Source organism: Vitis riparia, chromosome 16 (assembly GCF_004353265.1).
Source record: "Vitis riparia cultivar Riparia Gloire de Montpellier isolate 1030 chromosome 16, EGFV_Vit.rip_1.0, whole genome shotgun sequence".
Classification (NCBI taxonomy): domain Eukaryota; kingdom Viridiplantae; phylum Streptophyta; class Magnoliopsida; order Vitales; family Vitaceae; genus Vitis; species Vitis riparia.
In genome coordinates this window covers 19953184-19980896 of record NC_048446.1, presented here as the reverse complement: position 1 = coordinate 19980896, position 27713 = coordinate 19953184, and the positions used below count along the sequence as shown (strand labels likewise).

Sequence of the window (27713 nt, the reverse complement as noted above, 5' to 3'; positions counted from 1 at the left end):
TTTCAGATTTTTTTTCTGACTTTGGATTAAAAAACAAACGTCATCTTAGACACAATAAGAAGTTGGTGGGCCATTTAGGGCTTGAACATGTGAGATAAGCCCGTAGCGTAGGGGTTGGGCTAGCCTGTGGATTTCTGGGCTTTTGCATTATTGGGCCGAGAGCTTCGGCCCAGGTGATCACACCAGAGGCATTTTTTATTTTTTATTTTATTGTCACTTTGTCAGCTGAAAATTTCCGTCCGCCATTTCTGCTTTCCCGCCAATCAAACAGCATTCAAAGTTCCATCTCGAGCTCTGGCACTCTCATATCCATCCAAACGACCTTTGGCATCCATCTCTGACGGCGCACGTTAGCCTGCTCCATCTGGAGAACATTCATCTCCCTCTGTTCGATCTTCGAGATTGAAGATTCTATCTCAGACTCTCAGCTGATCTGCAACATCCATCTCCCTGGCGCACGTTAGGCTGCTCCATCCGCAGTCAACGCCTCCTTCTCTCTCTGTTCTTTCGACGGCACTGGCATTAACATCATTCCGACTATCTTCACAGAATTCATCCAGTCGGCGCACGTTAGTCTTTTCCATCTACAGTCAACACCTCCGTGTTCCATCCAGAGTCCGATCGCGAAATTCAGCAACTGTGAGGGCGCACGTCTTCCCCGGCGCGCCTTAGCCCAGTCCCTCTGCAGAACGATATGGCAGAAGCCCTAGATTTCTCACAAACGCAGCGCATAGTCCTCCTTATAGACCTGAACCCTCTACTCCAACTCCAAAACCCTAGCCCCTACCTCTACACAATCCTCACCTCTGCCCAAACCCTACTCTCCTTTTCCTCGCTTTCATCCTCTCTCTTCACCTTCAAGCTCTTCTTCTCCTCTCTTTCACCTTTTCTCTCCTCCTCTAAGCTCCATCGCCTCCTGGGTAAATCCGCCGCGGCCTTCTCCTTCGACCACCCGCCTGAAACCCTTGTTTCCCTTTCCAAAACATTGGAATCTCTCTCTTCGGCTTGTGAATTATCAGATTCGGCTCCATCACGGGCTTCTCATATTGCTGAATCTATGATTCAGCTTGTGCATGATTATTCGTGGGAGCAGCAGGTTCATGATATTCTAGGTAAGCCGAACCATGATCATGATCGTTTCCCTGTTGTTAGGTCGAATTTGATTGTTTTGTTTTCACCAATTTATAGATCTTTGAAATGGGTATCTGAGTTTGTGAGTGTGGAAGTGGAGGATGAATTATTAACCAATGTAGATGCATTCTCTAGGAAATTTTGTGGATTTTTTGATAGTGCGAATGATGCATTTGTTAGTAGAGATATTCATTTCACTTGGGTTGATGTTAGGCACAGATTAGCATGTGGTGAAGGAAAGGGTGAGACTAATGAATCCAATGAACCTGAGTTGGATATAGGGTTTTTTAAGCATGGGATCAAGAACTTGGGCTGGGGCTTTTCTTCAACTGATACAATTATTCTGGGTTCTGCTCTTGTTCCTTTTGGGTTAATTTATCCAAGGATTGGGATTTCGACTAGTCCTTTCAATTGTAGTAATTTTTGTAAGGTAATTCATGGACAATTGACTCTTGAGATCTCAGATGTAAGTGGGAAACCTTTGGAATGGAAATGTTGTGACCTTGATTTGATCAATTTGAAGATGTTACCTAGGCATAGATGCGAGAATGTTTTGCATACATCAGAACCTACATATTTACAAAGTATAGGTTGTGATGAAGGAAAAACATTTGGGGGGCATTTTAGTGAAGGAATAACAAAAATCCATGTTAAGGCAGTGCAGAAATATGATGAATGTGTGAAAATTGCGGGATGCTTGTCTGACCCCATTCTAGTGCGTGGATTCTCTGGGGAATCATGGAAAGATAAAAAGGAAAGTTCAGGTGATTTTTTTGCAGATAGGGTTCTTGAAATTCTAGCAACTGAAACAGGAGAGTTGATGCAGAGAAAATGTGAACCCTTCTGGCAAATACTTCTGAGTTTTCTCTTTAAGGAGGGCTACTGGGCCTTGGTGTCTCTATCGAATGGCAATGGGGATTCATGCATGGGAATTCTCAAGCCTTTTACTGTTCATTCGGGTCTACTTTCTACTATAGATAATGAATTCTACCCTCAAAACATGGTAGATGGTTTCTGTGGACCAAAGGTGGCCCAGTTTGTTACACAGAGAAGCCGTGAAGTTTGTAAACATAGTGATGATATGAATGCATCAAATGGGATTATTGACTCTCAAAGTGGGCATTTTTCATCTCAGGAATCCGGGGCTCCAGGAAGTGGCAAACAAAAAATGAATAAAAAGCATTCCCATTTGCATCAGCCCCTTGCATGGAGCTCCTTCTGCAAGGCGGCCTTTGAGCACAATGAGATGGAAATAGGAGAGATTTACTTTGCCAAGGAAGGTAAGAACACAAAGAAGTTGAAATTTCTTAAATGCTGGATGAAACAGATTAAGAAATCAAGTTGTAGCATAATCATACCAGATGGGTCCCAGCTACATCAGGATATTCCAAAAGAAACCCAAGAGCGGCTGACAGTGTTGCACCAAGAAAGCGAACAGCCAATCTCTCTATCTGTATCAGCTCAAGAGGATGTTTTGACTGGGGCTTCTAGAATACAGGATGAAGCTGCTCTTGATTTTTGCTCAGAAACTTCAGAAGCTTTTTTCAGCGTTCTTTCAGGAAAGATACAGGAGGGAATTGAATCTGAAGGGGTGGACTTGGGGGCTTTGGCAGAGCGACTTGTGAGCTCGTCTATCCACTGGTTACATCAGAAGTTTGAAATGGAAACATCAGAGAGTCAAAATGCTGAGCAAAAAGTAGATGATCCTTATGGTAGTAAAGCTGTTGTTGAACTAATTAAACTTCTAGTAAAGGAGCCTAAGGATTTGGCAGCAAAGCACAAAAACAATGATCCACCTTGTGAATCATCTGATCCAAGATCAACCAGATTGACTTCAGAAAAAATAGTTAGAGAGTATCCTTATCTCTTTTTCACATTTACATATAGCACACTATTGCTTTATCATTCTAATAAGCTGGAGTCAATTGTTTGCCTCCTATTACTGTAACCTTTTCCTTAATAAGCTCTAGATATCAGTTGCAGATTTTGTTTAGAATGGAGATACTTTGCTCAGGAGTCACACAGAGTATTGAAGAGTCTACAAAACAAAAGTTTGTGAAGCAAATTTGCTTGCTTTTAGAGACTATCCAGTGCCATATGGAGGGAGGCTTTTTCGGTGATTGGAGCCTTGATAATTATGTGGGAAAGATCATAAAAAGCAGGTAAACATATCACTCATATAACTAAGTTGACAATACCTTTGCTTATGAAACTATTATTAGATCCCCATCTTATGCTACCCCGGCTTTTCCCCGAGGATGTGGTCATTCTTCAGATATCTCTTCCTCGTAGTGTTATTGTCAGGAGCACCTTTCTCCCAAATTGTCAGAGCTCCTTTTTCAATTTTTATTTTTATTTTTCAGTTCAAACACACATAAAATTAAGTGCATACATGCTTATGTACATATGTGCATTCTTTGCTTGTGAATCGATATATAGTTGTAAGTCACGAAATATGATTTACTAAGTTGTAATTGTCTGTTGATTGAGAAGGCAGCAAAGAATAGTCACTCTAGACAACAGTAAGAGGCTTCAATGCAATAGTCACAAACTCTGATTATCAAGAGAGGAGCATTATATATCTTACCAACCTTTTGTATGAGAATTTCCTTTGGACACCTTCCTTGAGCTATAAGTCACGTTGGTCTTATTTTATGCTAGCTGTATCATGTGCATGAACAACAATCCCCTTGAAACAATAATCACTTTTAAATTTTGATGGGCTTGAAACTTTTGATTTAGATCATCTCATGCTCTTTGCTTGTGATATACTCACATTCTTTTGTGGGTATTGCTCTTTCGCATTCATTTTTTATGAGTGTTGGAAATTGATGCAATTCAAAGCAGATAGGAAGAAACATGAGAAATAAGAGACTAACATACCCCACAGTATATTTGAAGAATAATGATGGAACACAACTGACTTTGTAAATCAGTTTAAATTATGAAGAACTGTTATATGCAACATACTTACCGGACTGTTGTACCAGATCTGATGAGAGTCAAAACCTAACACTTGTTGGACATTATACTTTGCTCTTTATTGTCAACCCAACCTGCCACTAGGGCCCCATTTGCTTTGCAAAGGAGCTTTTAAGTTCAGAATAATGAAGCTTGTCGCTCCATGTAGCAGCCTAGAAATATACTTGCCAATTGCACACTGGGAATGCCAAAACTGGATTGTGGAAATCCTTATTCCAGATAAGTGGAAAAAGGTGAAAATCTCTTATATTAGGTCACATTTCTGTTTTGGAACCACAATTCTATGCCTCATCTTGGAACCTTGTAAGGTTCACCACACTCTTGGTAAGAGTCTAGCTTCTATTATGTTGAAATATTCAAGAATAAAAAAGAAAAAGAAAAGTGAAGATAAATTTAATTCATGCAGCATAGACAAATTATATGGATCTCCAAAATAGTGGAAAGGAGTTCTCTTTATTTATTTATTTTTTTATTGCACTTGATTTTTGAAGATGATTGTTTATGCTCATGTTTTATTCATCACATGCTATGCATATACTTGCCTGAATAACAGAGCATATTAATACTAGCATTCCATGCTTAAAAAGAGATGAGTAGCTGTGACTAATTAATGTTTGAATTGCTAAAATGGCAGGTATTCTCACACTCTTGGAGATATAGTCCATAAAATTTATACTCGAATGGACTTGTTGCTGTTTGGTGATGAGGATGAATCCCCCGATCCCTTACTCAACAGTGAGGACAGCAACCAATCCTGGAGAGATAAACCAGATAGAGACGAGATAGGTGACAGTGAAAGAGCAAACGAACTCATCTCTGCAGAAAATGAGTCATCTCAACCACTAGAAGACGACAATGGCATCCCTACAGGGAATAAGGGAGAGGAGCATGCCCGCAGGTTGATTGAAGCTCGTGAGAGGAGAGAGAGGGCTCGAAGATTTGCATCTTTCACAAGCTGGGTGCCAGATTTGCAGAGAGTTTGGGCCCCCAAGCAACCAAATGCAATGAAACCTAAGTCAGACTCCTATAGGAAGCTATCAAAAAGGAAGGACCGTCGTAGGGCAAGCTATGACATGGTATGTGAGACCCCAATGTCCTCAAAGAAACGGTCACTCCCAAGAAGAAGCAGTAGTGATGACAACGACCCCCAAGATCATGGGACTCACTCCAGCTCAGTCTCAAAAGCTTTGTTTCAGGATGACCGGTGACAATCATTGCTTGAGGCAGCCCCATTAATGGCTGCTTGCACATAGTTTTTCATGAAGATGATACATACAGGCTTATAAGTTATAACAACTAGCTTTCAGGTACATGCTTGCATGGAAGTTAACCTGGACCAGGATTAGATCATGAAGGTTATCAGATTTGTACACTTTGTCACTTCTCTGATTTAGCTAATGTCTGTAAAATGATTTCAATGTTTAATGGCTTTTTTAATTAAAGGCCATTTAAATTATATATACATTATTCAAAATCTTCAAAATCGTTATAAATAATTATAATTTATCAATATATTATACGATAATAAATAAAATAATTAATAATTTTGAAAACAATAAACTACATAATTATTATAATTTAAATGACTTTAAATAATAAAATCTTATTTTATCTTAATAATTAAAATTTTAATATATTTAATTGAATTAGAAATATTAATAATTTAATAAATCTTCATGTTATCTTATTATAGTTTAAATTGTTAGTATTAATAATAAAATATTGAAATGTATTTAAAATCTTAATTATTTATAAAAAAATTATAATTATTTTTAATTTTAATAATATATAATTTATATATTTATAATGTTAGTCGTGAAAAACTAATCCTAAAAATATAGTAAGTGAAAGATGGGACCCGATTGGAGCAATCGGAGAGAGTGGCAGGTGCAGAGGAGTGTAGCCCATTGATAGCCTTCAACTTACCGCACTTTCTCAACGTCTCTCTCTTTGCTTTTGCTGGCACACTAGAAACCCTAGTTTTCTCCTCTCTCTCGAAACGACGCCGTTTTCGAAGTGCCTCTCCTGCCCTTGAAATCCACCATTTCTAAAGGCAAGTACCAGTGATTCAGGTCCGGCGCCCATCTCTATGTTTTTCCGTCTCTGTTTGGTTCCCGAGAAAACGGAGGAAACTGTTGAAATTTTTTTGAATCTTGTGTTAAATGTTGTCTTGGTTTCTGAAAAGTGAAATAGTCACCCTTACTGAGCAGTTGACTGCAGGTTTCTTTGTTGTGCTTCGTTTTTCTCGTGTTCCGACCTGAGAATTTCGATTTGTTTTCCTTTCCTGCGGTTTCTCGGCGACCGAACGGAGGTTTAATGGAATGTGCGGTTTGTTCTCCTCTTGTAGCAATAATAATTATAATAATAATAACAATTATTCCCAAATATCACAATGAATAAAATCAAAAGGTGCAACCAATGAGATTGAACTGTGGGAAAAAGGTAAACTGGTTTGTTTGGCTAGTGGACAAATGTCACAAACATGCTGAGAAGTAAAAATTACTTCTGGATGATGGATGCCCCAGCTGTTGATGCCAAATTTTTGAGGTACAATTGACACTGAGCTAGGTGTGGATTCTGGTTGGGTGTAAGATAGTACAACCCGTTATGTTGCTTGTCCAGACCAATCATCTTCTTCGTAAACACCAAATGAAAATCAGGGTAAAATATCACATTGCATCTCAATGCTTGAGTAAGTTTGCTAATTGATAACAAATTAACTCCAAATTTTGGAACATGTAGCACCCCATCAAGAATCAAGTTAGGTGACAACTTAATAGACCCAGTGGATTTAATTTCTGCTTCACCATCATCAGGTAATTCCACAAAATCATGATTAGTATCGAATTTATTTTGGGTCAGTGGTGACTTGGATATGTGATCTGTCGCACCACTATCCACAATCCAATATAAGGTTGAATGTGAACCATATTGAGTAGTATTGCAATTGGATGTGATTATACCTATGGTATTTGCAAAAGATTGGTTATTACCATTCCCTCTCCAAGGCAAGGCCATGAGTTGATCATATTCCTCAGCGGTAAATGTAGTCACCCCTGTAGTTGGTTCAACTGTATTAGTTTGAATGATGTGTGCAACTAATTTCTTTGTCTTCACATTCTTGCCATGCTATTTGTGACCAACCGGAAATCCATGCAGGTAATAACAACGATCAATGAGGTGGTGGTTTCGATCACAATAGCTGCAAGTTGCTTTCTTGGAGTCTCATTTTCTTGCATTGCAGAAGGCCAACTTGTTTGAGCAACTTGTGTCATCATACCAGATTACAGTACGATTTGTTTTCCTTTGATACATATTTTCATATTTCATGAAAATTTTGTAGAAAATTTTTTTAGGCCTAAACTCCAAAATTTATGACAGCAATAAATCCTCTTCACCGCCATTTCCCAGCTGCGAAACAGTTACAAACCCTGGTTTTATCAATCCAAAAACCCAAATTCACCCAACAGAATGTTGTTCTTACTGAAAACTTGTGTGGTCAAATACTGGACAAGAACCCAGACATCAAATATTTGAAAAAACTCCACTCCAAGATTTGCATTGATCATGATCTTCACTCAAACCCGTCACTTGGCATCAAATTGATGAGAGCTTATGCTGTTTGTGGAGAACCCTGGTCCACTCGCCACATATTCGATGAAATTCCTAAGAAGAATGTTGTTTTCTTTAATGTTATGATAAGAAGTTATGTGAACAACCATTTGCACAGTGATGCTCTTCTTGTTTTCAAGAACATGGCCGGCCATGGGATTGATCCTGACCATTATACGTACCCTTGTGTCTTAAAAGCCTCTTCTGGGTCAGAGGATTTGTGGGTTGGTATGCAAATTCATGCTGCGGTTGTGAGAGTTGGGCTTGACTTGAATGTGTTCGTAGGGAATGGGTTAATTTCCATGTATGGGAAATGTGGTTGTTTGGTGGAGGCTTGTAGAGTTCTTGATGAAATGCCTTGTAGAGATGTTGTTTCATGGAATTCATTGGTTGCCGGTTGTGCACGGAATGGGCAATTTGATGATGCCTTAGAGGTTTGCAAAGAAATGGAGTTGTTGGGTTTGAAACCAGATGCTGGTACAATGGCTAGCCTCTTGCCTGCTGTGACTAATACATGTCTTGACAATGTTTCATTTGTTAAGGAAATGTTCATGAAGTTGGCAAATAAGAGTTTGGTTTCTTGGAATGTGATGATTGCAGTTTACATGAATAATTCAATGCCTGCTGAAGCGGTTGATATATTTTTACAGATGGAAGCTCATGGGGTGGACCCTGATGCAATCAGTATTGCTAGTGTGCTTCCTGCTTGCGGGGATCTGTCAGCTCTATTGCTTGGAAGGAGGATTCATGAATACGTTGTTAGGAAGAGGCTTCAGCCAAATTTGCTATTGGAGAATGCCTTGATTGATATGTATGCCAAGTGTGGATGTTTAGAGTATGCAAGGGAAGTGTTTGATCAAATGAAGTTTCGTGATGTTGTGTCATGGACTTCAATGATCTCAGCTTATGGTATGAATGGGAAGGGCCGTGATGCTGTGTCTCTCTTCTCAAGGATGCAAGACTTGGGTCTGAATCCTGATTCCATTGCCTTTGTTTCAGTTCTCTCAGCTTGCAGCCATGCAGGATTATTGGATGAGGGCAGATACTACTTTAAATTAATGACTGAGGAGTGTAAGATAGTTCCACGGATAGAACACTTTGTTTGCATGGTAGATCTGTTAGGACGTGCAGGGCAAGTAGATGAGGCTTATGGTTTCATCAAACAGATGCCAATGGAACCCAATGAAAGAGTTTGGGGGGCTTTGTTGAGTGCTTGTAGGGTGTATTCTAACATGATAATTGGGCTTCTTGCTGCTGATCAACTTTTCCAATTATGTCCTGAGCAGTCAGGCTATTATGTCTTGTTATCCAATATTTATGCAAAGGCAGGTAGATGGGAGGATGTAACAACAGTCAGATCAATCATGAAGACTAAAGGAATCAAGAAAATGCCTGGTGTTAGCAACTTCGAGCTTGACAATCGGGTTCACACCTTTCTTGCTGGTGACCAATCACATCCACAGTCCAAGCAGATCTACGAAGAGCTAGATGTATTAGTAGGGAAGATGAAAGAAGCAGGCTATGTCCCTGAAACAGATTCTGCTCTTCATGATGTCGAAGAGGAGGATAAAGAATGCCACTTAGCAGTTCATAGTGAGAAGTTGGCTATTGCCTTTGCTATTCTAAATACTGCCCCTGGATCACCTATTAGGATTACTAAGAATCTTCGTGTTTGTGGGGATTGCCATATTGCTGCCAAGCTTATTTCCAAGATTGTTGGGCGTGAAATCACTATCAGGGATACTAATCGTTTTCACCATTTCTACAATGGTGTTTGTTCATGTGGTGATTATTGGTGAGCCAAGCCTTCAGGGAGTACTCCTCAGGTGCAGGAAATAGTCTATCCACCGGTTATATTGAAAGTTTGAAATGGAAACATCACAGAATCAAAATGCTGAGGTAAAACTAGATGATCCTTATGGTGATAAAGCTGTTGAACTAATTAAACTTCTAGTAAAGGAGCCTAAGGATTTGGCAGCAAAGCACAAAAATCTTGATGCACCCTGTGAAGCATCTGATCCTAGATCAACCAGATTGACTTCAGAAAATATAGTTAGAGAGTATCCTTATCTCCTTTTCATATTCACATAGTACACTATTGCTTTATCATTCTAATAAGCTGGAGTCAATGTTTTGCCTCCCATTGCTGTAAAATTTTCCTTAGTAAGCTCTAGAAATCAGTAGCAGATTTTGTTTAGAATGGAGATGCTTTGCTCAGGGGTTTCACTGAGTATTGAAGAATCTACAAAACAAAAGTTTGTGAAGCAAATTTGCTTGCTGTTAGAGACTATCCAGTGCCATTTGCAGGGAGGCTTTTTTGGTGATTGGAGCCTTGATAATTATGTGGGAAAGATCATAAAAAGCAGGTAAACATATCACACATATAATTAAGTTGACAAAACCTTTGCTTATGAAAGTATTAGGTCCCCATCTTAAGCCATTCAGGCATTGTCGCTGAGGATGTGGTCATTCTTCAGATATCTCTTCCTCGTAGTGTTATTGTCAGGAAGCACCTTTCTCCCAAATTGTCAGTTCTTCCTGTTCAATTTTTATTTTTATTTTTCTGTTCAAACATACATATAAAATTAAATGCATACATGCTAATGTATATATGTACATTCTATATTTCTGAATTGATATATAGTCTTATGTTGCAAAATATGATTTACCTTGTAATTATCTGTTAATTGAGAAAGCAACAAAGAGTAGTGACTCTTCAATGCGATAGTCACAGACTTTGATTATCGAGAGACGAGCATTTATTCTATATATCTTACTAATCTTTTATTTGAGAATTTCCTGCGGACCCCTTCCTTGAGCTATTAGTAATCTTGTCTTATTTTATGCCAGATGTCTGTTATCATGTGCATGAACCACAATCCCCTTGAAACAATCATCACTTTTAAATTTTGATGGGTTTGAAACTTCTTATTTAGATCATTTCATGCTCTTTGCTTGTGATGTACTCACATTTTTGTGTGGGTATTTCTATTTTGCATTAATTTTTTATGAGTTTTGGAAATAGATGCAATTCAAAGCAGATAGGAACAAACAGGAGAAATAAGATGACAAACACCACAGTATATTTGAAGAATATGATGGAACACAACTGACTCTGTAAAACTATTTAAATCAAATATTAGTACATTTTATGAAGAACTGTTATATGCAACAGACTCAGGACTGTTATACTAGATCTGAGGAGAGTCAAAACCTATCACATGTTGGACATTATACTTTGCTCTTTATTGTCAACTTAACTTGCTACTAGGACTCCAATTTCTATGGGAAGGGGATTTTAAGTTCAGAATGTGCAATTTCTATGCCAATTGCACATTAGGATTGCCCTGCATGGGTTGAGGAAATCCTCATTCTAGAATCGTGGAAAAAGGTGAAAATCCCTTATTTTAGATCACATTTCTGTTTTGGAATCACAATTATATGCTTCATCTTGGAACCTTGTAAGGTTCACCACACTCCTGATAAGAGTCTAGCTTCTATCATGTTGAAATATCTGGGAATAAAAAAAAAAAAAGTGAAGCTAAATTTAATTCATGGAGCACAGACAAATTATATGGATCTCCAAAATGGTGGGAAGGAGTTCTCTTTATTTATGTTTTTTATACCACGTGATTTTGAAGACAACTGATTGTTTATGCTCCCATCTTGTTCATCGCATCCTATGCATATACATACCTGAATATATTAATACTAGCATTCTATTCTTACTTAAAAGAGACAAGTAGCTGTTGGACTAATTGATGTTTGAATTGCTAAAATGTCAGGTATTCTCACACTCTTGGAGATATAGTCCATAAAATCTATACTCGAATGGACTTGTTGCTGTTTGGTGTGAGGATGAATCCCCCAATCCCCTACTCAACAGTGAGGACAGCAACCAATCCTGTAGAGAGACCAGATAGAGATGAGATGGATGATAGTGAAAGAGCTAATGAACACATCTCTGCAGAAAATGGCAGCCCTAAAGGTATAAGGGAGAGGAGCATGGCCACAGGTTGATTGAAACTCATTAGAGGAGAGGAAGGGCTCGGAGATTGCATCTTTCACAAACTGGGTTCCAGATTTGCAGAGAGTTTGGGCCCCCAAGCAACCAAATGCAATGAAACCTAAGTCAAGACTCCTAAAAGAAGCAATCAGAAAGGAAGGGTCACCCCCAAGAAGTGTGATGACGCCGACCCCCAAGATCATGGGACTCAATCCAGCTCAGTCTCAAGGACTTAGTTTCAGGATGACCAGTCACTCGATCATTGCTTGAGGCAACCCCATTAATAGCCGCTTGCACATAGTTGTTCATGAAGATGATACATATATAGGCTTTATAAGTTATAACAACTAGCTTTCAGGTACATGCTTCCATGGAAGTTAACCTGGATTAGAAATTTGTACACCCTCTGCCACTCATCTGATGTAGCAATCGTCTGTCAAATGATTTTAATGTTCTACTTTTCTTTGACTTGCTAACATGAAAAACTGTTAGAATGCTAGTAACTAACAGGTTTATGATTAATTTATATCATGTGATATTTGACCTGATTTATACTTCTCTGCATTTCTTACTAAATTTAATGAAATAAATTATTCATTTCAAAAAATAAAAATAACAGAAAAAAAAAGGGAAGGAGAAAAGAAAAATTGCCCTAACAATCTATTTGTTAGTGTCAGCAGGTATATATCGTGAGCAAGTATTTTAAGGTTTAAAAGCTTTTAGGAATTGTGTATAACTTATGATTTAGTTACAATGCCCAAATAGAAGAAAAAGTTTACGACGTTATATTATGGATTTTTCTTAACTATGTAGGAAATGTTTTAAAGCCCTGAAGGCTTCTTTATGTATGTAATTAAGCTATTAAATTGATTTGTCAAAATAATTTTTAATTTTGAATTATAATATTGCGATAATTGTGTTTTGGTCCATATAAATTCATCGTTTAAGTCCAAGATCCAAAAACAAGTGTGAAAATTGAAAAGAAAAATATAAATTTTTTATCTTTTTAGAAATGACCTTTATTGACTATTAAAAAAAAAGTAGAAAAGTATTAATTTAAATTTTATTCCTTTTGTAAACCTCAATAAATTTAATATAATTTAGTGATTCGAAAAAAAAAAAAACCATTTTCCAAAAAAAATAAAAATAAATTATTATTATTATTTAAAAATCAAATATCTTGGAAAATATATATTTTTAAAATTGTGTATATGAAAGATAACTAAAAATATGTCAAATTTATTTTTTTTAAATGATATATTTTTTAAAAAATAATAAATTTTCAGAATAATTATTAAAAAAAATTTAAGATCAAAAAGTTTGTTATGGTGAAAAATAATTTTAAAAAATATATTGGTATTTTCATATTTTATATTCTCATCATCAGTTATATAATTTATATGAATCAAAGTTTAATTTTTGTATCCAGTACAAAACACTATTGTCTGTATAATATAAATTATGTCATCAATTATTTTTAATTTATTAAATTAAATTAAATTATAACAAAGAGTACCAAAAATCAACACATGTTCAATTACATGCCCTTGTGTTTGGATTTCCGATTGTCCTTGTTTAAAAGGAGAAAAAGATGGGACTAGTGGGCTTTGTCTGTGGGGTACCCTACAAAAAAAAACAACAACAGGGTGTGGACGGTAGTGTGGATTTTAGATTAGGCAATCCACCAATCAGAGTCCTCCATATGCCACGTGTCATCCAATGACTCCATTGTTGAATCTAAGAAAAAAGGGGTGAAAAATCATGGATAAATAAACAAATATCAGTAATGAATGACAGAGAGGTCAACCACGTAAGGAGCAGTGGAGGACAGAGGGTTTTAGAGAGAGGAAGTAGAGAGAGAAAGAGAGAGAGAGAGGCATTGCCATGGCTACAGCTTACACAGCAGGCGCGTCTTCCATGGTTGCAGCCATATCAAGGCCACGCCTCCCGTTGACGTCGTTTCATCCCCGCTCTTCTCTGCCTTATCTTCCACCTCGCCCCTCTTCTCTTTCTCTCAAGCTTTTCTCAGGTACAACCGTTCTTTCTTTTTTCCTTTTTTTTTCAAGCTCTGTTTGGATGCTGAGAAAATGTAGGAAAATGCAAGAAACCAACATTGCATAGTGGTTTGTTTATGTACAAGGCATCCGTTCTACTGAACTGTATATTGGTTAATTGTGGTTTGACTTGTTCTGGAATCTTTGCTCCTTCGATAGCTTTAAGCTGGATTTTACAAACCCAGAAAATACGGTTGATGAATGATGTGGGTACTGGGTAATTTCAATTTTTCTAGAATGTCTGTGTATTTTGTTGATTTAAAATTGCGAATAATTTGTTGGGTTTCAGCTGTAGTTCAGATAGCTATGCCCTAAAGGCTGCAGTGTACTTTTGTTGAAAATTTTGGGCTTTGTTGGATTTGGTAAAATACCAAACCCCTTCTCGAAATTGAGTACCCAATGGACCCAAGCAATATCCACACTTGGTTTTTTGAAAGATTACTCCAAGCTATTGCGTCTATTGTAAGAAGTTAGTCAGAGAAGGGTTAGAGATTTTGGCTTCTTTTTCTATTTTTTGGTGAAAAGATAGCTACTTAAAGCTTTATAGATTGAGGGGTTGTTGTTGATTCTAAAGCATATCAGTTAAAATCTATTAAAGGTGGAACTTCTTTTCCAGGACTTTGATTAGTTGATCTCAGAGTTCCCTTTATCCAAATATTTTTTCCTTAAATGTGTGGGAGAAATTTTGATTTACTGAACTAGAAGCCCCATGTTGGAGTGCTGTCTCTACTGAGAGTAGTTTCAGCTTCGGGCTGGTATCTTTTTGAGGTTAAAATGAATGGGGATTTTGTAGATTTTTATAACATCATGTTTATGACCAATATTTGAAATCATAAGTTAGATAAAACTTTGGTGAATACCATGGCAAATGGTAAATTCGATGGAACTGAACAAATAAAAAATGATACAAATAAAGTATGATGATCTTAGTGTGAGGTGGAGGTTAATATTTTGAGTTGGGTGTGAGCATCCTGGTTCATTTGTTTTCTTTCTCGTGGGGTTTAACAATTTTTCTGGTAAATGAGAAGGATGGCATTATGTTCTCCAGATAGGATTGAGACACAGATGACCTGACATGCTGGTTCCATAATATACTGGAATTTCTGTTGTGATTTCCTACCATTTGTATCTTAAAAAATTTAGCAATTGTCTCATGAAGATTCATCTCTTGGAAAACCGTGTGCATAATGAATAATGATAATCTCTGTGAAACAGATTCCAACAGGTTTTCTTCGCTCCAGATCAAAGCCTCTTCAGATGAATCTGGTCCAGTTGATGCAGGAGAGTTATTCTCGGATTTGATGGAAAGGGTGAGAACTGATCATTTTCTCTCATACTTTGCATTTAGTATTTGGTCGTGAGAAATGAGTCAGAAAATGCATGCAGTGAACTCCACCTATGGCCATTGGATTTTGGTGTCTTTACACACATATGAGACTTATCACAATGTGTAACATTAATGGGTATAAGCATTGATATCCGAATGATCACCCTTTAGTACTACATGGTTTCAACCCTTCTTGAGTTTAGCCTTTACCAGGTAACAAACTTAGGCATAAAGATGAATCACTATTACCTTCAATTTTTCAGTAATATGGAAGTGACACCATCCTAGTTACTGTGTCTGTCCTCTGATCTATGACTACATGATCTAGTGGGTCTTTGCACTCCTAGACCGACAACAATGGCCTCTAGGTTATAGAGTGCCGAGTTTTCTCTTTTTCTTTTTTTTTTTTTTTCTTTTTTTTTTTCTTTTTTCTTTCAAGACTGGGATCATGTCTGACTGCCCAAGCAGTCAGTCATATTTTTCCATTTTATTACAAGCCTCTGTCTAAATTTCCTTTACCTTTTAACAGTGGGATGCACTCGAAAACAAATCCACAGTTTTTATCTATGGAGGTGGGGCAATAGTTGCAGTTTGGCTGTCTTCCATCATTGTTAGTGCTATCAATTCGGTCCCTTTGGTAAGTGATCTTACTGTTCTGTTATTTTTAATAAACAACATACATTTGGGTAATGAATATAAAGCTTCTGAATTAATCCGTCTTTCATTTGCCAGCTTCCAAAAATCATGGAGTTGGTGGGACTTGGATATACTGGATGGTTTGTCTACCGATACCTTCTCTTTAAGGTAAAATCAGAAAAACCTCTCTATGAGTTGACATGTCTGATATTGAAATTAGCATCTCCAGTGACTATAATATGCCACGAATGTGACTCCATACTCTAATCAAATATGTCGTCTAAGAAACAATTGGATTATAAGCATAATATTAAACTATCTCTGACTTCTTTGGAGGTCCAAGTTATATGAGCGTGCTTCTTTAAGCATGTTTAACCTCAATTTGTGGCATTATTTTCAATAATTCACAAATCATTACAAAATTGCTGCAACTTATCTTCTAATTATTCTTGACTGATCCATAGTGGCAGGCACTGTGAATGCTTCTTCCATGCTATTTAAACTTTAGTAAATTTTAATTACTTTCTTATCCCAAAAAAAAAGGAAAAATTCCTAATATTGCAAGTCATACTTGTTCTTAATACTTCATGGATTTATGTGTTCAATTTCCTTTTAATATTGTTTTGGCATAAGCTATGGTCTTATAATGCAAACTACATGTTGCTAACAATTGTGGTTATTTTCCCAGTCAAGCCGAAAGGAACTGGCCACAGATATTGAAGCATTGAAGAAAAAGATTTCAGGAAGTGAATAGCCTCACCAATTGCAAGGCAATAGTATGTTTTGCATTTTGTATGATCCTTGATCCTAAAAGATATGGATATTCTAATGTTCTTCATAAGAGACACTTGGATCCTGTACTATATTCTTGGGTAGTGGTCGATGTATCAACCAGATTGTTTTTGAAAATATAATTAGCAATTCTCTTCACAAATAGCTTCAACTATGCTAGCATATCTATTGGTCCGGCCTTGGGTTTGCTCCTCAGTGGTCACCAGTTCGAGTCCCCATAAGGCCATTGGAGGTTTACCCAATCATTAACTTCAGGGTCCCATGGGATTAGTCAAGATGCGCGTAAGGTAGCTCGGACATCCACGGATATCAAAGAAAAAAAAAAAACCATGCTAGCATATCTACTAAGAAAATCAACTTAAACAGGTTCTTCTTGCATTTACTTATATGCTACCACAAAAGCCCTCATGCTATATGTTTGTTGTCTGGATTTAACCCCATCAGCACACAATTGTTCCTGGGTTTTGAGCATTTCGTGAAATGACTCGCTCCCTTTTGCATCCAATTTGTACATTCCATATGGAGGAGTGTGTTGCAATAAATTATATCAGTGTCAATCGATCCTGCATTGGGTGTTTGTCCAAATGCCTTGCAATTTTGTCGAACACAATGTCATGGTATCATTGTGATATTCCATATCTGGAGAGAAATTCCTATATATGTAAAGAACCCATCTTAACTATGTGGATGTATTTTAAAACCGTAAAAGCTAAAGTGGACAACAGGATTTTAGTAAAAAAAAAAAAATCATAAAGCTGAATAAGCTTAGCCGAAAAAAGAAACATGTGGCTGATTCACCTTAGAAAATCTATCAATATTGAGAAGAAATATTTTAAATGCAACTAAATTCAAGAAATCTTTATCCACTACCTGAAATCTATTAGATATCCTTTCCACTCTACCACTGTGCCTAGAAAGTCTTAGATAATTATTTCAATTTCATTTTTAATTGGCTTATTCTAAATCTATAAATGGACTAAAGTATGAATCCTCTACATGAACTGAGAGATGATTCTGGGATGATGTTTGATTGATGCATATTGTTGCACAAATTTCTTAAAGAGACTAGGAGACTTAGAACGCGTTTAACAGTGATTTTTATAAGTGTTTATAGTATTTTTAATACTTAAAAAATAAAAAATTTTAAACATTAGAAATGTCAAAAACATTTTCTAGAGTCACTGTCAAACATATTCTTATTGTGCCTGAAGGTACAGAATGATAAACCATCAAAAATAAAATAAAATTGTTCAGAAGCAAGGAGTAAAGAAATGTGAGAAGATAGACTCGAGGCAAGAACAAAAAAAAACACTAAAGAAGAAAAGAAAAAGGTAGCAATCAGTGCACTCATGAGAACCTAGAAACAGAAACCATACATGAGGAACAAAGATGAACGGGTCTGGACCCAGTAAAGAGCAAACATTGAGTTGATGGAATGAGGGATTTTCTGGCCTGAAATGAACTGATAAATAGGCCCGAAAGAATGAAAAGTTGAAAATTTTGTGGCCAGCCTATGGTAGTGAACGACCACTGGTTTACATTTAGTCCCAAACATGTCAGCTAGACAAAGTCTTGAATAATATTATGAATTTATGAGTTCATCGCCAAAGTATAGGTGGTGCTTTCCCATAAAAACCAGAACTTGACACATGCAGTTAGATGTACTACAAGTGTACAACCATAGAGATGCAAGTATGTGACAAAAATTGCATATAAACAAACTTAATATGCAAAATCATCATTGCATAGTAATTTGTTTATGTACAAGGCATCCGTTCTACTGAATTGTATATTGGTTAATCGTGGTTTGAATTGTTCTGGAATCTTTGCTCCTTCGATAGCTTTAAGCTGGATTTTACAAACCCAGAAAATACGGTTGATGAATGATGTGGGTACTGGGTAATTTCAATTTTTCTAGAATGTCTGTGTGTTTTGTTGATTTAAAATTGCGAAGAATTTATTGGGTTTCAGCCGTAGTTCAGATAGCTATGCCCTAAAAGCTGCAGTGTACTTTGGTTTTTTGAAAGATTACTTCAAGCTATTGCGTCTATTGTAAGAAGTTAGTCAGAGGAGGATTAGAGATTTTGGCTTCATTTTCTATTTTTTGCTGAAAAGATAGCTACTTAAAGCTTTATAGATTGAGGAGTTGTTGTTGATTCTAAAGCTTATCAGTTCAAATCTATTAAAGGTGGAACTTCTTTTCCAGGACTTTGATTAGTTGATCTCAGAGTTCCCTTTATCCAAATATTTTTTTTCCATAAATGTGTGGGAGAAATTTTGATTTACTGAACTAGAAGCCCAATGTTGGTGTGCTGTCTCTCAGTTCTCTACTGAGAGCCGTTTCAGCTCCGGGGCTGGTATCTTTTTGGGGTTAAAATGAATGGGGATTTTGTGGATTTTTATAACATCGTGTTTATGACCAATATTTTAAATCATAAGTTAAGATAAAACTTTGGTGAATACCATACCAAATGGTAAATCCAGGTTAATATTTTGAGTTGGGTGTGAGCATCCTGGTTCATTTGTTTTCTTTCTCGTGGGGTTTAACAATTTTTCTGGTAAATGAGAAGGATGGCATTATGTTCTCCAGATAGGATTGAGACATAGATGACCTGACATATACTGGAATTTCGGTTGTGATTTCCTACCATTTGTATCTTAAAAAATGTAGCAATTGTCTCATGAAGATTCATCTCTTGGAAAACCGTGTGCATAATGAATAATGATAATCTCTGTGAAACAGATTCCAACAGGTTTTCTTCAATCCATATCAAAGCCTCTTCAGATGAAACCGGTCCAGTTGATGCAGGAGAGTTATTCTCAGATTTGATGGAAAGGGTGGGAACCTATCATTTTCTCTCATACTTTGCATTTAGGATTTGGTCGGGAGAAATGAGTCAGAAAATGCATGAAGTTAACTCTTCCTATGTCCTGAAAATGCCCAGCATTCTAGGGAAACTTCTAGGAAAAAGGCTTGCATGATCATAACATTTTAATATCGTCTTTAAGCTTCTCTCAATCTTATTATTTGTTAATATTTATAGAGCCAACGAGAAAAGACATGACTCGGTTAAAGTTTGCGAGTCACGACCCTCAACTCTAGAACTCTATAAAAAGGACTCACCCCCACACACATTAATCAAGCACAGGCCACAACAGCTCTTTCAAGAATGGCTAGAACCCCCCAATCCACACCTCTGCTCATCTCCCTCTCAGTCCTAGCTTTCCTCCAGACCACTTATGCCGGTGGCATCGCCATCTACTGGGGCCAAAACGGCAATGAAGGGACCCTAACCCAAACCTGCAACACCGGAAAATACTCCTACGTTAACATAGCCTTCCTCAACAAGTTCGGGAATGGCCAGACCCCTGAAATCAACCTTGCAGGCCATTGCGACTCTGCTTCCAATGGCTGCACCTCCGTCAGTACCGACATAAGTAACTGCCAAAGTCAAGGCGTTAAGGTCATGCTCTCTATAGGTGGTGCGATTGGAAGTTACTCTCTGTCCTCTTCCGATGATGCCCAAAACGTAGCCAACTATCTGTGGAACAACTTCTTGGGAGGACGATCATCGTCTCGGCCATTAGGTGATGCAGTATTAGATGGCATAGACTTTGTCATCCTGCTCGGTTCGACCCAGTACTGGGACGACCTTGCTCGAGCCTTATCGGGTTTCAGTCAGCGTGGGAGGAAGGTATACCTAACTGCAGCCCCTCAGTGTCCATTCCCAGATAAGTTCATGGGCACTGCTCTTAACACAGGCCGTTTTGACAATGTTTGGGTGCAATTCTATAACAATCCCCCATGCCAGTATACTTCTGCCAACACCACTAACCCTCTGAATTCATGGAACCGGTGGACTTCATCGATAAATTCACTGATCTTCTTGGGTTTGCCGGCAGCCTCTGCAGCTGCCGGAAGCGGGTTTATTCCGGCCAATGTGTTGACCTCTCAAATTCTTCCGGTCATTAAGACATCACCCAAGTATGGAGGTGTGATGCTGTGGTCAAAGTACTATGATGATCAGAGTGGATATAGCTCTACCATTAAGAGCAGTGTGTGAACTGGTTCTTTCTCTGCTTAGTCTATCTATATCAATAGTAATAGATTGAATAAGCTTTCATCCTTGATGAATGTATGGAAAAAATGAAAGAGAAAATTATGGGGAATATTGTATGGAAAATTGGAAACAGTTGTCCTTGACTTTCCTTTTAAATATGATCAATTTCGCTATGCGTGACTAAGAAGGCTTAGATTTTCCAACCTAAAATGGGCCAACGATTCCCAATAGATGCCAATTAGTCTCACTTATTTTCTTTACAAACATAAAATGATAATAATAATTTTATATTTTACTTATATATAAAATATATATATATATATATATATATATATATATATATATATATATATATATATATAGGTTTACCTATATACTTATAAGTTTTGGTGCATGTTATAGAAGGACAAGATTTTTTAAAAGTTTAAGTTTACAAAATTTAGTTTCAATATACATATCATGCTTTTACCATCCTAAAATTAATATTATTTATTGTATTTTTTATAGTTAAATAAAAAATTTATAATTTTTCCTTATTTTTTTCTTTAAACTTTCACATATCAAGCATAGCCTTAAAAGTTTCATTTATTTTATTTTTTTAGAAAAACATGCAGGCTTCCTACTTATTTTATTTTAAATTATTTTTAAATAAAATAATAGAATCAAAGCCATAATTCAGTCTAGGGCAAGATTATTACTAAGCCGAAGCTAATCTCAACATTTATTAAAAGAGTGGATGAAACACAAATAATTTATTAATTAGCTATTTGATACCATATCATAATAGCAAATAGTACACATATATTAATCTAGTGGAAAAAATGATAATCAAAATGATGATAAAGTAAAAAAGGATAGATAAGGATTAAGGAGATGATTGGACAACTTGGATAGTGATAATCCTATGATAATTAGATAAATACATAAATAAATAAATAAATTTGTTAAAATAGTTGTAAATCCCAAAATTTGTAGCAAATCTATTCTCACTTTTTAAGTTTGTTTTATTATTATTTGTTTATTTGATTATTTTTTACTTCATTTTTTAGTTTTCCTTTTATCTTTCTTTTTCTTTTTTTGTTTTTCCCTTCTTTTTTCTCCCATTTACACCCAACTCTCTCCCCTTTTTTTCTCTTCCTATTTTTTCTCTCTTCTCATTTTTCCTTTTCACTTCTTTCATTTTTCTTTCCTTGTTTTTACCCCATTTCACACCCGACTCTCCCATTTTTTCTCTCATCTCATATTTCCCTTTTCACTTTTTTCATTTTTCGCAAGTTTCTTTTTCTTCTCATTCACACTTGACTTTTTTTTTTCTCTTCTCATTTGTTCTCTCCTCGCTCTTTACCCTTTTCATTCATTTTTCTCATGTTTCTTTTCATCAAGTCACCATGTTTCGACCACACACACTAGCCCAAACCATTGGGTTAGCCTTGTTGTAGGAAGGGACAATGAAGGCAATTCTCAAGGAAGTCAAGGACTCTAACAAAAGTGGAGAGAGTACATTGAACTCTATGGGAATCAGAATGAATTGGAATAGTCAATTACCACCCATTAAGAGGATTTCCTTCTTTTAACAAGGAAGAGGATGTTACGACCCAAATAAATGATCCCTAGGATCCCTCAATTTTTGGTTTCTATTCCTAATTAGTTAAGGAAATAAAGAATCCTTAGAATTAGTTTTTATTTTATTCAATTTCTATTTCTATTTAATAGTTTATGTAAAATAAGGAGAGTGCAATGGAAAAGACATGAAAAAATATTGTCAATAAGAAAAAATTGTTCTCTCAATTTTGCATCTTTTCTTTGGTCATTAGACTCTCTTTTCTTTTTCTTTTTTTATATTTTTTTTTCCACACCCATCCACTCTCACCTGCCACCACCATCACTATTGATCGATGGCCCCCACTAACAGCAACCATTTTCGATGACTCCCCTCCACCCCTCCCTGCCTCTCCCCCCACCTCTCTTATTCTCTCATTTTCTTTCATTTTCTATTTCTTTCTCACCTCACATATTTTCTTCTTTTTTTTGTTATTTATTTTATGTTTTTTTATTCTTTTTTTCTTCTCTTTTCCCTTACTTCTACTTCTTTGCCACCTTCCATCCATGGTTTCCTAAAGAAATTGATTATTTTATTTTATTTTATTTTTATATTACATTGATTGATATTGATTATTTTCATTATTTTTAAGTATGCATTTACTTGATTTAGATGTTATTTGTGGACTTTGGGTTGAGTGCGGACCCGCATTTTTCATGATTTCTTATTGGTGAAAGACTATATATATGCCACTTATTTTATTTTATTTTAAAAATGAAAATAAATCAAAAAAGAAAACCCTAAAAGAAAATTTGACTTCGTAGTTTTGAAAAAGCATATCTTCAAAAAGCTCGAGTTTGGGTCTAAGGATCATATTACCTATTGGAAGGTACCTCAAAGAAGTAGCACCTCTTTAATATCTAAACAGGTCTCTATTAGCTAGATTAAGGGAAATATGGCAATTGACTAATTGACTTAGGGTACCAAGAAAAGCTAAGGTGATTATGAAATTCTATTAACATTAGCATTCCAAACAAGAATTCAAATCGCAATCATAAAGAAGAGTTAGGGTATATACCTAAAATGTTTTTTAAGCACTATCACAAGACATCAGAGTTAGTTCAAACAACAAGATATATAACACAGATCTCATTAGAGAAAATCAAGCAAGCATCATGGCAATCAGAGATAGCATCAAATATGGACATAACTCACAATAACATGCATATTCATGTAATTTCAAAAGTTGAAGATTAGGTATGTACCTTAGCATCGGGCCGTCAATTACACACTACATGAGAAACAGGATTAGTGTACAATAACAAGTATAGAATAATCACAAGTATGTCATAGAGCAAGGCAAAGATCAATCCATATTCACTAAGCATAACAGCCAAAAGTCAAAGGAGAAAACTCATGTGATGCACCCCACCAATGACCAATTTATCTTTGCATGAATTAAGTCCATAAGCTTCATATTCCTAATAGTCAAAAAGGAGGGATCATAGAAATTTGGGGGAATTCCATTAATTATAGGATTTAAACCATGTTTATTAAAATTGAGAAAATTGAGAAAAATATTTTTCAAGAAAAATAAAAGAATGCATGCCAAAAGGAAATTGGCTGCAAGTTAATTTGAAGAAAAGATTTTTATTAAACTAGAAAAGATTTTTAAGGTGGAATTTCAAAAGAAGTGAATTTATCAAAAACAAAGTTTTAAAACCAATTTTAAAAAGCATGTAAAAAATTATTGGAATATTATTATTATTTTTTTGTTGTTGAAGTAAAAGAATTAAAAAATGATGAAAACAAATCAATTCAATAATTGGGAAAACAAGGAGCTGCGTGTTTGGGACTTGGAAGACTGCATTGAGGTAAGAAGGGTGAACATGCATGGCCACAACTGCATGCACGTGGGGAGGATGGTGACGGACAGGTGGAACTATGTTCAGCAGTCTCAACCTAGTTTCTAGATTCAAAGCATTTATTGGCTTTGGATCTTTCTTATTCAACACTTTCTAATCCATTGTACATTCAGCAGCCCTGATCTTCTCTCAATTCTTGGAAGCTGTTTTCACCAACCTCCACTTCCATATTCTTTGGTTTCTGATCATTGTCGGCTACTTGAAGCTTTGTCTGGAATAGGGCATTAGGCTCAAGGAATGCTATATTATCTCTCAGAGAAGCTATGACAGGACTTCATGCAAACGGCGGAGCTTTCAGTCCTATAATTTCACTTCCAGAAGAGCCCACTCTTTCTCCCATCTAATGAATCACTTTCATCCTCTCACTCCCATGAGCTCATGCACCTTATTTTCAAACAGAACTTCACGGACAAAGGAAATTAAGTAGATTGTGGTAGTTCCCCTATCCCTGTATCCATGATGAATACATTCCGAGGTGAGAGTCTTCTCCGTTCCATTGCTTTCTGGTACAGCTGCAGCTTACGGAAAAATAAGAACCTAAGCTGTGTTCAGGGAGTGAAGGCCCCGAGATGGTTCGACACTTTCATGAGCTTCGATCAGCTTACGGAACTTCTTTATTTGAGATTCTTGTTAAAGTTTGCAAGTTCTCCATTACCAGTAATCTCTGGAACCAAGTTCAAGAATCTGCAGTTCATGAGGGAGACCATCCACTTCCGAAACTACATGCACGCGAAAAGTGAAGGGAATGAACCAAAGACAGGTTGGGCGTACAATTGGAGCTGACATTCTTTCCTCAGCAGATTCGTACCACTACTTCATTATTTTAAAGGAGAATGAAACAAAGATGGAGCTTCTGAAAAGTGGAGCCAAGACCCAAATCAGAACCAGAGAAACCATCACCTTCAGATGAGTATACAGATCTTTGCATTGCCTGGGAGTCATCTCGTGTATCCTGCTGGCTTGAAAGGTACTAATCATATTTAAGATATTATCCCTCCATGACAGTAGCTTTGATTGAAGGTATTGCCACTGTTGAGATAAAGAAAAACCCGCCAGAACTACAACCCAGAATACTGCGAACAGAGAACCCCAGAAGTAGGAGCAACCACTGCAGCCAACTAAATCACATCCAACAACTTTATTGCCTTGAAGAAGAAATACCCAATCTGATTCAACAAACTGCAGCCATGTGCAAAACCCCACAAGCAACCCACACTGTACATGGTCCTCTTCAAAGTTTCAGCTTTTCTTAAGATATTCATGCTATTATGACTTCCAAAGATTAAGGTATCAAAGATGGAAAAGGGCAGAAACATAGACGCAGAAAGATAGCAATGAAATCCAAGAAGAACAGAGAAGAAACAGACAAAGTACAGCAAATAAGCCACATTTCATGCTCTTTCAATGGATTAAAAACAACTGAACGTACCAAGGTGAGTTTAAACAAAATTTGAACATGATTCCTCAAACATCAAGCAGCAAAAGAAAAAACCCAATAATCAACAGAAACATCAAGTAGCAAATAACACCTAATAATCAAGAGGAAAAGAGAATAGCGGAAGATAAGAGATGTACTGATCATACCTGGAAAGCTTTCCTCTGCTTCTCTTCTTTTGCTGCTATCCTGCTCCTCTACTTCCCCCTCTCTCTCCTTCTCTGCTCTTCACTGCCCTCGTTTTATGTTCCCCCCTCTCTCTATTCTGCTCCTCTCTCTAAAGAATCAACCGAGATGCATGATCTGCCCTCCTCTGTTTTTCTTCTTTTGTCGTCCAGAATCCCCCCTTGCCTCCAGAGTCCACCCTTTGGTTCCCTTTTTCTTTTCTCACAGCCCCCGAATCTGCCCTCTCTCAAGAATCAGCCGAGATCCTTATTCTTGCATAATCCTCTCCTTTTATGGACGTGGGTTGCTCTTGCCTTTCAATGGCTTGAGGCAGCCGTCCAGATGCAGCACCGTGGTGCTATCTTCTTCCCATAATTAGATCCAACTCCCATATGCAAGCTACTGCTTTTTTATTTGGTTTCTCCATCCACCCTATGCATGAAAGGTAAAGCTTCTCTTTTCGATTCTCAATTCCAAAAAAAAAAAAAAAAATTCTAGCCTGTTGAGTGTTGACCTTATTTTTCCTTAAAAATTTGTGACCTTAGATTCTCCTTTCCAAAATATGGAACCAATTTGCTCATGCAAAATAGAATAAAATAAATATAAGTTAGAAATGATGTGGTTGAGAAATAAGAAAAATAATAAATAAAATAAACCAAAATACAAGTCTGTGTATGTAACCAAATATTCAAATAATGCAACATATAATAAAAATCAAAATATCAAACTTATGAAATCAAAGATCAGAAAATCATCTCTTGATTTTCTTCTCATGATCGAAATCAAGTCCAAATACTCACCTTAAACTCAAAATCATGCAATCAAGAATAAACAAACAAAAGTGTGACCTTGAAACATCTAAGTGAAAAAGAAAAAAAAACAAACACTAAACTAAATTCAAGGGGTTGCCAAAGTTACAGTGTGGGGTCTAGATGAGTCCCTGAACCAAAAGATTTATGAAGGTAACTAAGAAAGAAGCTTAATGAGTATCAATCGACTACCAAGGAATTACTATGAAGTATTGAAAGAGTACTCAATAGGACATGTACTGAAGAAACAAAATAAAGGGTCTACATTGAGCTTAGGTGATTTAAAGATCATTTGGGTCTACATTGAGCTTAGGTGATTTAAATATCATTTGGACCTTGATTCATATTTACTATTTGGGTTTGACTTGGGTTTTATTTGGATTCATTGATTATTGGATTTTGGTTTTGTGATATTGAATTTAGGCCTTATTGAATTTATTTTGATTTGTTACATTTTACCTTGATTGATTGGACTTATATATTGGTTATTAATTTAGAATTTTGGACTCAGGCCTATAGCATGTTGATTATTTCTATTGGGTTTCATTTATTAATTTGGGCTCATTTTTATTAGTGAAATTTATTAGACTAATTTGAGGGTTGTTTTGGGGCTTATTGAAAGCTTTGTATTTTTTGATATTTACTTTAGACTCATTTTTGTTTTACATTGGCCCATTTCATTACTCTTATTGGTATTCTAGTAGTTGAGCTATACTGGCTTAGCACAGATGTGTAACACGTGGAGAATTAAATTTCATGAAAGAAAATGAGGCTCAAGAAGACTATAAATAGAGCATAAGACCTTAAGCAAAAAGAGAGCATTAAACTTATTGTAAACCTATTTAGATACACATTTTCTTTCATCGCTTCTATTTAGTTTCATTGCTATGGACTCTTGTAAATATCTTTTTATATATATTTATAGGTTATGTACAAAGTTGAATCATGAACCGTTAACTTTTTCAGTTCAATAGCCAATCTAATTTGAAAAACATTGAGTTTTATTTCTTATTTTGTCTTCTCTTTTAAAAATAAATAATAACTTCAACTTTTTCAAAAAAAATCAAATTTTCACATAAAAACGAGTCTCGTCATCAAGTAGGGATGCATATGAAAAATACATGTCTATAATATATTAAACCAAAAAGATACTTAAAATAAAAAACTATCTAAAAATATTTGATTTACGAGATTTAAATTATATCTTTTTACAAAAAAAAAATGATATAAATACAATT

At 36.2% G+C, this 27713-nt stretch overlaps 4 protein-coding genes and 1 long non-coding RNA gene across 11 annotated transcripts; 4 read left to right on the top strand and 1 right to left on the bottom strand.

Moving 5' to 3' along the window:
• The first annotated feature begins 257 nt into the window (after positions 1 to 257).
• LOC117933019 lies at positions 258 to 5596 on the top strand. The gene is made up of 3 exons (XM_034854364.1): positions 258 to 2985; positions 3102 to 3293; positions 4748 to 5596. The coding sequence occupies exons 1-3, from the start codon at positions 695 to 697 to the stop codon at positions 5319 to 5321; spliced, it is 3057 nt and encodes a 1018-aa protein (XP_034710255.1). The 5' UTR covers positions 258 to 694; the 3' UTR covers positions 5322 to 5596.
• A 486-nt stretch (positions 5597 to 6082) lies between these two features.
• On the top strand, positions 6083 to 12234 carry LOC117932905 (putative pentatricopeptide repeat-containing protein At3g49142). Of its 7 annotated transcripts, none has more exons than XM_034854215.1 (4): positions 6083 to 6774; positions 6856 to 6929; positions 7273 to 10091; positions 11511 to 12234. In XM_034854215.1, the coding sequence occupies exon 3, from the start codon at positions 7488 to 7490 to the stop codon at positions 9522 to 9524; it is 2037 nt and encodes a 678-aa protein (XP_034710106.1). In that variant the 5' UTR covers positions 6083 to 6774; positions 6856 to 6929; positions 7273 to 7487; the 3' UTR covers positions 9525 to 10091; positions 11511 to 12234. The 7 variants fall into 7 exon arrangements, with proteins under 7 accessions (XP_034710106.1, XP_034710107.1, XP_034710110.1 ...); XM_034854216.1 differs by having other exon boundaries at positions 6083 to 6929; positions 7273 to 9785; positions 9900 to 10091; XM_034854219.1 differs by lacking the exon at positions 6856 to 6929 and having other exon boundaries at positions 6083 to 6436.
• Positions 12235 to 13536: 1302 nt separating this feature from the next.
• LOC117933985 (protein CURVATURE THYLAKOID 1A, chloroplastic-like) lies at positions 13537 to 16691 on the top strand. Its single transcript, XM_034855574.1, has 5 exons — positions 13537 to 13760; positions 15001 to 15095; positions 15642 to 15749; positions 15845 to 15916; positions 16437 to 16691. Exons 1-5 carry the CDS (start codon positions 13616 to 13618, stop codon positions 16500 to 16502), a joined length of 486 nt encoding a protein of 161 aa, XP_034711465.1. The 5' UTR covers positions 13537 to 13615; the 3' UTR covers positions 16503 to 16691.
• A 168-nt stretch (positions 16692 to 16859) lies between these two features.
• On the bottom strand, positions 16860 to 26020 carry LOC117933987. The gene is made up of 2 exons (XR_004654400.1): positions 25651 to 26020; positions 16860 to 17193 (listed from the first exon to the last, which is right to left on the bottom strand). It is a non-coding gene; the product is annotated as an uncharacterized LOC117933987 (long non-coding RNA).
• Positions 19669 to 20795, top strand: LOC117933984 (acidic endochitinase-like). The gene has a single exon (XM_034855573.1). It carries the CDS (start codon positions 19711 to 19713, stop codon positions 20602 to 20604), a length of 894 nt encoding a protein of 297 aa, XP_034711464.1. The 5' UTR covers positions 19669 to 19710; the 3' UTR covers positions 20605 to 20795.
• Positions 26021 to 27713: the final 1693 nt, after the last annotated feature.